The sequence below is a fragment of the Cervus elaphus genome, chromosome 24, assembly GCF_910594005.1.
Source record: "Cervus elaphus chromosome 24, mCerEla1.1, whole genome shotgun sequence".
In the NCBI taxonomy this organism is placed as follows: Eukaryota; Metazoa; Chordata; class Mammalia; order Artiodactyla; family Cervidae; genus Cervus; species Cervus elaphus.
Genome location: NC_057838.1, coordinates 54,754,021 through 54,767,438, shown reverse-complemented (window position 1 = coordinate 54,767,438; position 13,418 = coordinate 54,754,021). Strand labels below are relative to the sequence as shown.

Genomic DNA, 13,418 nt, shown 5'->3' with positions numbered 1-13,418 from the left:
AACAACGCCTCTTTGGCCTTGAGCATGTAACTTAATCTCTTTGGACTTCCTATCTGTATGTTTTTCAGCACAGTCACTGCTCCCTAATTGGGAGCTATTATGTATCGTTCGTAGTTACTACCACAAAAGCTCTGCTTCGCGCGTCGGCGCTGGCTCGGTCAGAGGCGAAGCCACCACACCTCAGAAGAGAGTGAGCAACGTTGGGAATGTTGCTGAGAACTAAGCAACACTTTCCACACCTGAACACACGCTGGCAATGGGTAGAGTTCCCTACGCCCTAGCACAAGGCAGCACCAGAGAGCACCAGAAGACAAGCGGTTAAAACCCAGGGACCACGCCTATCTCCTCCCGGGAAGCGAAACCCGTGACATCACCCCCACCACTTCCGGTTTGAGCGAGCCTTCTCTTCTGCCTGCCAACTGCACTTTCGATAAAATCGTGGAGTCTAATATTTCCTTCTGGAACCTCTATATTTTCTTCTTTTTTTCCATCCTTATGACTCTAGTTAAAGATAAAATTAAGCCAGATGGATTCGAAAAAAGCGTGGCTGTGGAGAAAAGGAGCAGGTGAGCTGCCCTGGCGAAAGTGCGTGGCGGGAGCTCAGTGGGCCTTCTCTTCGCTGGCCGGAAGTTGAGGCACTGAATGGATCCCGGAACCGGTGGCTGCGGCTTCTCCGTCTTTACTTGACACTTGGCGGTTGCTTAGCCGCAGGTCTTGACAGCCGCTGGGCCGCCAGGTTCATGTGGAGGCTCCCAGGCGTCCGCGCCGCGCTTCGTGGGGTCCGCACGGCGGTGGAGCGGCGCAGTCGGACCGAGGCGGCGTCTGAGACCTCGGTGGGCGCGATGGAGCGCGCTGTGGTGCGCTGTGTGCCTTCCGAGCCTAAGCTAAGCCTGTCATTCGCGCTGGCCGACGGCAGCCACAAGAACATGCAGCGCGACCAGAGCGAGCCGCTGGGTCGGGCTCTCAGCCGGATTGCTACCAATGCCCTTAAAGGCCACGCTAAGGCAGCCGCCGCCAAGAAGATCAGGAAGAACCGGGCAAACGCAAGCAGTGGCGTGGCCTGTGCTGGGCCTGGGCCTGAGCCGGCTGCAGCCTGCGAGCCCGTGGTGAAGCTGTACTACCGGGAGGAGGCAGTAGCTGAAGACGTGCTCAATGTGGACGCCTGGCAGGACGGTGCGGTGCTGCAGATTGGTGATGTCAAGTACAAGGTGGAGCGCAACCCACCCACCTTCACCGAGCTACAGTTGCCGCGCTACATCATGGCCGGCTTCCCGGTATGCCCCAAGCTCGGCGTCGAATTTGGGGATCCCACCGGCTCCCTCTTTCGCTGGTACAAGGAAACCAAACCCAGAGCGGCGGAGCCTGAGGGCGGAGGCCCCTCGTCATCGTCTCCCTCTTCGCTTTCTCCTGGTTGGACCGAGACGGGTGTAGACGAGCGCGTCTACACCCCGTCTAATGCCGACATCGGGTTACGGCTCAAGCTTCATTGCACTCCGGGCAATGGGCAGCGCTTCGGGCCAAGCCGGGAGTTGGAAAGTGTGTGTCCAGTGGAGGCTGGGCCCGGCACCTGCACCTTTGACCACCGGCATCTCTACACAAAGAAGGTGACGGACGACGCTCTCATCCGCACAGTCTCCTACAACATTCTGGCTGACACATACGCCCAGACTGAGTTCTCGCGGACGGTCCTGTACCCATACTGTGCCCCTTACGCTCTGGAACTCGACTACCGCCAGAATCTTATCCAAAAGGAGCTCACGGGCTACAACGCCGACCTCATCTGTTTGCAGGAAGTTGACCGCTGCGTGTTTACAGACAGCTTGGTGCCGGCCCTCGAGGCCTTTGGGCTGGAGGGCGTGTTCCGAATCAAGCAGCATGAAGGCCTGGCTACTTTCTACCGAAAGTCCAAGTTCAGCCTCCTTAGCCAGCATGACATTGCTTTCCATGAAGCCCTGCAGTCCGACCCACTTCACAAAGAACTGCTGGAGAAACTAGCTTTGTATCCAGCAGCGCAAGAAAGGGTGCTCCAGAGGTCTTCTGTCGTTCAGGTAAAGTGACTCCGCCAGTCTCTGTACATACTCGTTCTGGAAGGGGTGCCGGGGTGGGGGTGCTTATAATAGAGATGAAACTAGACCAGACTACTGAAAAGTGTTTGCTCTTGAATCTTAAGCACGTCATTTAGCCTTCATTCATTCATTGAGCAAATACTGAGTACTTGAAATGCGCCCTGCACACTTCAGGTTACCTGGAAAAAAGACGTGCTTACGATTTCTTGTATCTAGCTAAATAAGACAATTTGGTAGCTAATATTTTCTTATTGGAGAAGGCAATGGTAACCCACTCCAGTGTTCTTGCCTGGAGAATCCCAGAGACGGAGGAGCCTGGTAGGCTGCCGTCTATGGGGTCGCACAGTCGGACACGACTGAAGCGACTTAGCAGCAGCAGCATTTTCTTATTACTTACCAAACACTGTGGTGACACATTTTGAAGAACTTTAAATTTAAGTCTCCAGCATCTTTTACGAAGAGCTCCATAAATATTAGCTTTTAATTTTGGCTCATAGTAATCGTGCTGTTCCCGTTTTATAGATGTTACTCTACAACTCTGTCCATTTTTTAGGTAACTGGTTTTGTTCATATTAAGAAGAGTAGCTTCCATTTTTTGAGCACCTACTGTGTACCATGCACCTCTGAGTAAGCTCATTTAACTGAATTCACACAATGAAGTGTTCTCTTTGAAGTGGGTGATATTGCTTCTTTTTCACTCATGATGAAGCTGGTTTAGGAAAAAGAAATGTCACTTTCCAGGTCACACTGCTATAAATGGTACAGTGGGTATTCAAAGCTACTTCTGCCTGACTCCTATGCCTACACTTACCACTTAAAAACATCGTCTCCAACCTTAGGGTTACCATCTGAACTGTATTCATGCTACCTCTATATGCTGGGTTGTTATTAAAATATTATAATATTATATAATATCAATATATAAAAATATGAATCCCATTCATGTATATTCCAAAATTTTAAAGTTAAGTTTCATAATTTCGATCATACTTCATCAGCAGGGAAGGATTTGGAATAAAATGTCAGTTCATCATATAGTCTTAGATTAAAAAAAAAAAAATTTCGGAACAGGAAACAGAAACTGAAGTCAGCATTTTCTGTTTATCTTAGGTTTCTGTTCTTCAGTCTACAACAGACTCTTCTAGAAAGATATGTGTTGCTAATACCCATCTCTACTGGCACCCCAAAGGTAGGTTTTGTTGATTTTCACAAGTGGCTTGAACATGATAACTTAAAGTTGGTAAAAGCTGTTTTACACAAATACATCTTTTTTTTCTTTGTTTTGTCAAAATATAGTTTACACACAGTGCTGTACAATTTCAGGTATATGGCATAATGACTTATGTGTATTGCAAAATGATTATCACAATAAGTTAACATCCATAATCTCATATAAACACCCCAAAAGAGTTGTTTTTCCTTGTGATGAGAACTTCCGGGATTTACTCCCTTAGTAGCTTTCAAATATACCATACAGTGGTATTAACTATAGCCATCATGTTGTATATTAATTACCCAATATCATTAATCTTGAAACTTGAAATTTTACATTTAACCACCTTCCTCCAGTTCCTCCCCAGACATACAAATAAATATCCTGAATGTTACCCAGATATTTGTGGGGTTTTAATTTTTTTTAAAGGCAGGTTAACATTAATGTTTTTTATATTCCTAGGTGGGTACATTCGTCTCATTCAAATGGCAGTAGCCTTGGCTCACGTTAGACATGTCTCTTGTGATCTGTATCCTGGCATACCAGTTATATTTTGTGGGGACTTTAATAGTACCCCATCAACAGGAATGTATCACTTTGTCATCAATGGCAGCATTGCAGAGGATCATGAAGACTGGACTTCCAATGGGGAAGAGGAACGATGCAACATGTCTCTTAGCCATTTCTTCAAACTGAAAAGTGCTTGTGGTGAACCTGCTTACACAAATTATGTTGGTGGCTTTCATGGATGTCTGGATTATATTTTCATTGACTTAAATGCTTTAGAGGTTGAACAGGTGATTCCATTACCTAGTCATGAAGAAGTTACCACCCACCAAGCCTTACCTAGTGTTTCCCATCCCTCTGATCACATAGCACTTGTATGTGATTTAAAATGGAAATAGATTTGTGTCTAATAGAATTTAAATCTGCTTTAGTAGGAGATTTAATATGAATCAGAGTTTATGTATAACTTTCAAAGAGGAAAATTAGACACTAAGGTACAATATTCTTATCCTATTAGTTATGTTCTAGTGTCTTCATTACATGACTATCATAATGTTTGCATAATAGTTTCTCTACCCTTTTTTCCTACACTTGGAGGAAAAACAAAAATATTTATGGCTAGTAGGAAGAACACTGTGTACATTTTATAAGTACTTTTTTTTTTTGCTAATTAAGAATTTTGTAAAGAAAAAAAATACCTGAATAATCTTGTAATTTTTCTATCATAACACACTTCAGATTAAATGATGTATATATAATTAGGGGGAGAGCACATACAAGTTGAAGTGAGAGGACTAAGTTCTAACACAAGGAAGGAATAACATTAGGGCCTATCTCTACCTCAGTTTGGATGGCAATTTCATACAACTTCAGAGCTTTAACAAAAAAGTACACCATAACCAATTCCTATTGGTTTTCATCTTTTGTTTTTCAATTAACATAAGGTATTTTCACTGTCTTATTTTTAGGATTTAGTTTTTAGTGTATGGCATAAATGGACATACTTATGGTCCCATCCTTACTGCAGCTTATCTTAACTTTTAGGATGCAAGCACAGTTAGTATTCAAAGTGAACAGTAACATTATCAACTTGATCGTATTGTCTGTAACACTCTTACCCATGGAAAATGTTCATAAATCAACAGGGTATTTGACCCTATCATATTAGGTATTAGGAGAATAGCACAATGCATTACGTTTGAAAAACTGCCTACTGATATGGGCTTGAAATAGTGGATGAACCATGGAGTATTTCTGTGCTGCAAGTATTATTGAAATTCTTGGTTTTTCTAAATAGGAGAAGGGAGAGTAGTAATGGGGTTTTTGAGCATCTCTGGAATAAACTTATAGACTTGAACATTATATTATAGCTTGAGTTACAGGAAAACATTGTATATGTAATTTATATACTGTAAAATTTTTTAAAAATATGAAGCCAAATTCTTGAAAATTACAAATTATAGTTTTACTGATTAGAGTCTAGCTGATTAGTAACTAAGTTTTTCTAACTCAGTTATCACCATACTTTATTTGTAATGCTTTAGCTGCAGCCTCATGTTCAGGATAACCATAATGTCATCTTGTATTTCTGCGTTTAACTTAGACAGCTAGAGCTCACTTCAACCAGAGCTCTGATTTTCCAGTCATGAAGCCCTTTGTTCCACCTTCTTTAATCTCTAAGCCTGTAAAAACTTTCCTCTTTTGATGAAGTAGCCTGCATTTTCATATTCTGCTCACTGTCCAGTGTATTGTTTACTCTTAGTAATTTTGAAAATGAGAGGGTTTTACCTGCACTTCAGATTGAACCTTGAAGTGCTTAAAAGTACTTGAAGCAAAAAGTTAAGGTGGCAGTTTTTGGGGATCTTGTTTAGAAAAAGCTATAAATGAGAAATTGAAGCTACCAAATTGTGCCTTCCTAAATAGCATTTTAAAAGCATTTTAACATCAGTTTACAGATACACAATATATTGAAGCCAGAATCTGATTTTTTTGCAATTTTTTTTTCCGTTTAAAATTTGGTTTTGCTTTCGTTTCAAACAAACGTATTGACAGGACTTTGACAGTAAGCTGAGAAAACAAAAAGCTGAGAAACATAAAGTGTAATATGACGTCCTCATGCCCATGAGAAAAACATACAAGTCCTGTATTATTAATAACACTACAGCTAGCTATATTGAACTCTGGTCACAAAAATTCTACATACTATTAAACATCCACATCCTGATTCTTCAAATTTGGTATTTGCTGACTAGACAATGATCATGCAGGCATTTCAGAATATTAGAATATAGAGTATTATTTTGAAGTGCCATATACTCTGTTCAAATCTCTAGTACACAGCTACGTTCATACGGTTACTCCAAAGTTGTGCTGTCACGGTGGTGTCCCACTCTGACCCCCATGGACAGGCTCCTCTGTCCATGGAATTTTCCAGGCACTACTACTGGATTGGATTGCCATTTCCTTTTCCACGGTATCTTCCTGGCCCAGGGATCAAACCTGCATCTCCTTCATTGGCAGGTGGATTCTTTACCACTGTGCCACCTGGGAAGCCCAAAGTTAGGGAATGCTAAGAAAACTGTATAAATAGCATACCAAAATGTCCTTGTATATGAGTTAGAATAAAGTGTTATTTCAGAAATTTTTTAAGTGTTTAAAGCCATCTCTGTGATTGAATTTTTCTATTACATTTGGGTTTTTTAGTACATGTAATTAAATATGAAAAGTTGAGCGATTCTGGTGAATCAGATTGTACTATGTAACCAGCAAGGTACAGTGTACTAGCAAGAACTTGTTTTTGCTATAGGAATTAATGTTTTGAAATTTTATATTATTGATTACAAACTATAGTACTTAAGAACACTATAGAATACATTATTCCTGTTAAATGAATTCGTAAACAGTTGCCACTCGGACATACAAACTGGTAGTTTATAATTTGTTAGCAAACAAACCATTTCTGACTATAATGTGATGTTCTTTAAATTCTAGAAACTAAAATCAGTTGTTAAAAATTTTCAAGAGTTTTACTCATTGGTGACTTTTTTGAGTCATCAAAATGTGGTTTCAGCTCAAGGTGGATCTCTGAGGAATAGAACTCAATTTAGAGAAGTCCAAAGAACGCTACTGTGGGGAAATCTCCCTGGGGGAAACTGATAGCTTTAGATCTCGTATTTTCCAGCTATGAAATGCAGGCAGAAATTTCTTACAAACTAGTCTGAGACAAAACCAAAACCCATATATAATGAAAAACAGAAGTTTGCACTATTAGTTTATTGTTAAGACCCACATGACAACTGAATAGGGAAAATCTTTTCTCTAAAAAAGAGCCAACTAGTTTTCCAAATGTAATACAAAATTTAAATCCCCACCTTTAAGTGTGGGAATTTGCTGGTGGTCCAGTGGTTAGGACTCTGGGTTTTCACTGCTGAGGGCCTGGGTTCTAGCCCTGGTCAGGGAACTAAAATCTTGCAAGCCAGGCAATAAAAAGAAAAAAAATGGAAAGTTTCAAAAATTTTAACATTTTGCTCAGTATAATACTATGGAAATGCAATTTAGATTTCATTTTGGAAAGGGAAACAATATTAAGAGGTTTAACTGATTTTGGTAATATTCAAATTCTGTTGTACCACTTTATGAGAAAGTACATGCTTTAACATTGAAGGTTTAAGAGCTATTATTAACTTGGGTGATTTTTTTAGACACTAACTTCAAAATAACAGTACTACATTCTGAGATGATAATACCAGAACATTCTTTAAACTGAGGTGAAATTCATGTAAGACTAACCATTTTAAAGTATATAATTCCATTGTATTGAGTACATTCACGATGTTGTGTGGCTACCATCTGTTAACTACTTTCAAAACATTTTCATCACCCCCAAAAGAAATCCCATACCCATTAATTTATCCTTACCCTCTAACCCCTGGCACATACTAATCTGCTTCCTGCCTCACTGGACTTCCCTATTCTGGATATTTCATATAAATGGAATCATATGTTACATGACTTTTTGTCTGGCTTCTTTCGGTTAGCCTGTGTTCATCCATGTTGTATGCATCAGCATTTCATTCCTTTGTATGGTGGAATATTTCATTGTATGGGTACACCATATTTTGTCTGTACAAATGGACATTTTGGTTGTTTCTACATTTTGGCTATTGTGAATAAGGCTTATAAACATTTGTGTACAAGTTTTGTTTCAACAGCTATTTCAGTTCTTTTGGTTATATTCCTACCGAGTAGATTGCTGGTTCATATGGCGGTTCTACTTAGAAACTTTCTGAGAAAATGCCAAAATGACTTCCAGAGCAGCTGCAACGTTTTTTACATTCCCACCAGCAAGCAATCCACAAGTTTCAGTTTCTCCACATTCTCATCAACCCATTTCACTTTTTAGTCATGCAAGTGGATGTGAATTGGTATCTCTACCATTTTTAACTTGTTTAGTCTAATGATGTTGCTTCAGTCATAAACTAATCACAAGTGTATCACCCAATCTGTAATTTTTTCCCAGAGGACTCATCTTGAACTTTTAAAACTTTGTCAAGCAAGCAAGATCAATCTCATTCTTTCTTTTGAAGAAATTTGGAAAAACATTAAAAAAAAGTCTGGAATATATATAAATTAGAAAAAAGCAGCCTAAGATAACCAAAAAAAAAAAAAAAAAAATCACTTGAAAAATGTGAGTCTACTTCAGTAAGTTCAGAGAATGAACTTGCTTTCTCATGTTGTCTTTTAAACGGTTTAGCCTTGCTCCACTCTTACCTACTGCTTTTTAAACCCCAGTTTTGGTTCACAGTAGTAGATAGTAAATGTCTAAATATCAGTTCCTGAGAAACTGAGATGGCCATTGCTGAATGTAATTTACCAAGTTTATAATACATAATCATTAAAAAAAAAGCCTAAACTCTGCTTATTAAAAAAAATCTCAAGTTTTGAAAAGAAAATCTTAAATTCAAGGTAAGCTTTAAACACACATTAAAAATAAAACACTGAACTAATATGACACTGAAAATTATATGCAAAAAACTATTTTGCAAGTTGGCCATCTTCAGTGTATTGAATCACTGAAGCCAGATGATAAAATAGTATTTTACATATAAATAATAATTTTAAAAATGTAGGCCTTAAAAATACTAAATCAGCTTATTGGCTGATGCCACCCTCAAAATAACAGCAACTGCCAGCTGAATTCATTCTATGATAAGACTCAAGGTCATTCAAAATTGCTGTTAACATTGTGTTAAGCTTTTACTCAACAATTTTCAGTTTGCTTAAGAAACTTCACTAGAAAACAAGCTTAATCACTAATCATCTTCTGCCCATTTTGTGTTGATTGTAGGTCACAGGTTTCATATAATGTAATCCATTCTTTGCCCAGTAACTCACTTTAATGATGTTACACTAGTGTTGTGTATCTCCCTAAGGTACTTATTTCTAGTTGGCATTTTTGCTGGTTTCACTTCATTTGTATTCTTTTATAACAGAACATGGTTCAACAGGGAATTGGATAGGATTTAGTTGGCTTTCTTGTACTGAATGAACAATATACATACTTCTAAAATAATATGTTGCATTTAAACTTTATTTTTCTTATAGAGTAATTTGAAGAAATAGTGTATCTATCCAGGGATAAAATCATTTAGAAATAACCCCACTTTTTGGAAGAAAACCAGCTTTAAGTGTGGTGTTTTAAATAATTAAGGCAAAGAATATTTATGCTAAAGCTGTAGAATTTTTCTTTTCTTTTTTTTTTTTTTAAAGATTTATTAAAGTATGAAAGAGAGAGAGACAGCTTCTGACACAGACATCGGAAGGGGGCAGAAAGAGGGCCCCCCTGCTGCTGCTGCTGCTGCTGCTAAGTCGCTTCAGTCGTGTCTGACTCTGTGCGACCCCATAGACGGCAGCCCACCAGGCTCCCCTGTCCCTGGGAGTCTCCAGGCAAGAACACTGGAGTGGGTTGCCATTTCCTTCTCCGATGCATGAAAGTGAAGCCGCTCAGTCGTGTCCGACTCTTAGCGACCCCATGGACTGCAGCCCAGCAGGCTCCTCCGTCCATGGGGTTCTCCAGGCAAGAGTACTGGAGTGGGTTGCCATTGCCTTCTCCTGTAGAATTTTTAAGTACTGTAAATAATTATGTTATCCCTTTTCATATCCTTTCATTACATACCTAAAGAAATCTGGCTTTTTACATCCTGGCTTGGGTCCCTTTTTTTCATCCTAAAGAATCCCACAATGCTTTGCTCTTCCAATACAAAACTGATCTTTTTCTCTTGAAGAATTTTTTGTCACTGCATGTCAAGTCAATTGACAAGGACTGGCTACGAAAAGAAACCCCATACTCATCAGCAGACACTCCCCAAGCCCCATCCCAGGTCCTGGCAAGCACTTAGCTTTCTGTCTCTTCGGATTTGCCTATTCTATACATCCCACATAGATGAAATAACAGGTGTCTTTTTTAACTGGCTTCACTTATTTTTAAGGTTCTTTCAAATTGTAATATTTATCAGTACTTCACTACTTTTTATGAGGAATAATATTCTTTGAATGGACATAACCACATTTAATCTATTCATCAGCTGATGGATAGTTGGATTGCTTCTACATCTTGGCTTCTATGAGTAATACTGTACATTTGTATTCAAGTTTCTGAATGGACATGTTTTCATTTCTCTTGGACATATATCTAGGAGTGGATCTGCTGGATCATATTAAGTGTTTTAACATTTTGAAGAACTGTCAGACTGCTATCCAAAGCAGTTGCAGCATTTTGTATTTTCACTAGCAATGCAAGAGGGTTTCAATTTTTCCACATCACTGGTATTTTACTGTCTTTTAATTACAGCTATCCTAGTGAGTGGCATGTTACTGTGATTTTGATTTGTGTTGCACTAATGGCTAATAATGTTGAGCATCATTTTATGTGTTTACTGGCCATTTTTTTTGTCTTTGGAGCCCATTTTCAAGAATTGATTTTCTACTGCTGATCATCCTTCTTTAAAAAAAATCATATTTCGAGAGTTCAACGGCAGATTCTGGAAATGCCGCCGAAAGGAAAAAGCGGTTCTGGAAAAGGGGGAAAAGGAAAAGCAGCCTCTGGGAGTGAGAGTTCTGAGAAGAAGGCTCAGGGTCCCAAAGGTGGTGGCAATGCAGTAAGGGTTAGACACATTCTGTGTGAAAAACATGGAAAAATCTTGGAAGCCATGGAAAAGTTAAAGTCTGGAATGAAATTCAATGAAGTGGCTGCACAATATAGTGAAGATAAAGCCAGGCAAGGGGGTGACTTGGGTTGGATGACCAGAGGGTCCATGGTAGGACCATTTCAAGAAGCAGCATTCGCCTTGCCTATAAGTGTGCTGGATAAGCCTGTGTTTACAGACCCTCCAGTAAAGACAAAATTTGGGTATCATATTATAATGGTTGAAGGGAGAAAATAAAATTGTATGAAAGACAAAAAAAAAAAAATCATATTTCACCTCTCAAGGCCTATACAGAAGAAGGCAAACCTTGCTCAGTCTGTGCTTAATATATCCCTGTTAGTAGAATGGTACTCAACTCAGCTTAAAGAGAAATACTGCCATCAAAGTACTTGGTCAGTTCCTGAGAGCCAGCTCCCTGCCTGCAGATGGAAGTGCTAAGCCCCACAACACCAGTCCATTGTTAACAGGAAAAGCATACCAGGAGCACAGCACAGAAATCCCTGACTACCAGAATATAACATTTTAAATAGTTTGTGGAAATAACTAAGATAAAGGGATATTTGTCCAAGAGTAACACAGTGAGAAACAAAAGCAGCCAAATAACTTTCCATAGCAGTAAGTTCTGTACCTAAATACAATGTCACAATGTATATGCTAGAAGGAATTTATCAAATGTATGTCTGAGCTTAAATAATTCTCAGGGTAAATGTTAACACTAAGTCCTAATCAATTATTAATGTTCATATTACTGTAGCCTTTAAAGTAAAATATTTAATTACTTTAATGAGATTAAAAATGTAAAGCTAGGGAATTCCCTGGAGATTCAGTGGTTAGGACTCCTTGCTTCCTCTGCAAGGGGCATGGCTTCATCTCTGACTGGACACCTAGGATCCCACATGACTTACATGGTGCAGCCAAAAACAAAACAGAAACCAGTGACATTAAAAACAAGAAGTCAGCAGACAAAACCAACTACACCAAAAGCTGGTTCTTTGAAAACATGAATAAAATTGTTAATTTTCTAGCCAGACTGAGAGGGACACATTACCTATCAGAAGTGAAGAAATTAAAGTGCGATCATCACTTCCCAGCAAGTATCTGGAAATAATTATTACTACATATGAGTAATTCTGTATACACACTAAAGAAAATGAAGTCTCAGTAAATGAGACACTGATAATCTGGAAAATTAAAATGTTCACTGAATTATTTTCAATGACTACCTAAGGTAAAGGGGGAAATCCATGGAAATAAATCTGCAACAAAATAACAATATCACCACAGAAAAGCAAGTGAATGACAGGGTAAGATAAAAGACAATGGGGAATATCACTGACAGAAAATGGTTCTATCCTCAACTAATGCTGCTAGCCAGCTTTTAAAGGAACCACAATTCCTCTTGTTTCTGTTAACATACTTAACAATTACTAGATAGAATATAATCTATGGGTATAATCAACTGTTCTGTATAAGACGAGGGTCACAAAGACCTCTTTTTGATTGATTAACACTAAGTTTAAAATCTATGTAAACAGTAAGCACTGAATATAGGTACTGATGATGTCAGTAAACCACGACAGTGAAAAGTGATTTTGTAAGCCTGCATTGTTTTAAAAAAATGTTAGCACAGTGAAAGGCATTTTAGGGATTCTTTCAATTTACACTTCTTCCCAATTATTTACTCACTTCTAATGGAAAAAAAAAAAAAAAAAAGAACTTCTCAATTTAAAAACAAAACCAAGAAACTACCACCAAGACTGAAGAAAAACATATTTCTTAGGGTAAAAATATGCGAAGTTGGCAAGTTAATGTTTTCTTTGAAAAGCAAAAAGGGGACTTCCAACTTTGGTTGGTCCACACTTCCAACACAGGGGGTACAGGTTCATATTCAGGGAGCTGTGATCCCACACGCTAAGCAGCACAGTCAAAAAGTAAAATAAGTAAGAATAAGCAATAACACAAATCTTTATAAAACCCATTTAGTGAAAACTAGGCAATTTTAGATTCCTAGTGCAGTCCTTTTCAACAATGGTGTAGTAAGAGCTGCCATATGCCGAAAGATTATATGGATTCTCTTTATTCTGTCTTCAGAGTTCATTAAAGCACCCATATGCCGAAAGATTATATGGATTCTCTTTATTCTGTCTTCAGAGTTCATTAAAGCACCCTTGACTTAACTTGGTTTAGTTTTTAATTAATACAAGTGTTAATTTAACTATGATCCCATCACTGAACCTACTGTAGTTTTGCATCTCCTAGTTGAGCCCCATAAAACCACTCACACTATTTACCCTGTCCAAGTTTTATTCAAGAAATAAGACCTTTCTTATTCAGAAGGAAGAAGTTAGAGAAGTTAAACTTACAACAAATGACACAAGTTTAGCATACATTTTTCCTCCCAGCAACCCGTTTGACAATCACCAACTA

The 13,418-nt window shown here is 38.8% G+C and overlaps 2 protein-coding genes across 2 annotated transcripts; both read left to right on the top strand.

The window, feature by feature from the left end:
• Nucleotides 1–606: 606 nt before the first annotated feature.
• PDE12 (phosphodiesterase 12) lies at nt 607–8,346 on the top strand. Its single transcript, XM_043885484.1, has 3 exons — nt 607–2,048; nt 3,177–3,255; nt 3,742–8,346. The coding sequence occupies exons 1-3, from the start codon at nt 741–743 to the stop codon at nt 4,182–4,184; spliced, it is 1,830 nt and encodes a 609-aa protein (XP_043741419.1). The 5' UTR covers nt 607–740; the 3' UTR covers nt 4,185–8,346.
• Nucleotides 8,347–10,806: 2,460 nt separating this feature from the next.
• LOC122682587 (peptidyl-prolyl cis-trans isomerase NIMA-interacting 4) lies at nt 10,807–11,250 on the top strand. Its single transcript, XM_043885486.1, has one exon. The coding sequence runs from the start codon at nt 10,833–10,835 to the stop codon at nt 11,226–11,228; it is 396 nt and encodes a 131-aa protein (XP_043741421.1). The 5' UTR covers nt 10,807–10,832; the 3' UTR covers nt 11,229–11,250.
• The last annotated feature ends 2,168 nt before the right edge of the window (nt 11,251–13,418 follow it).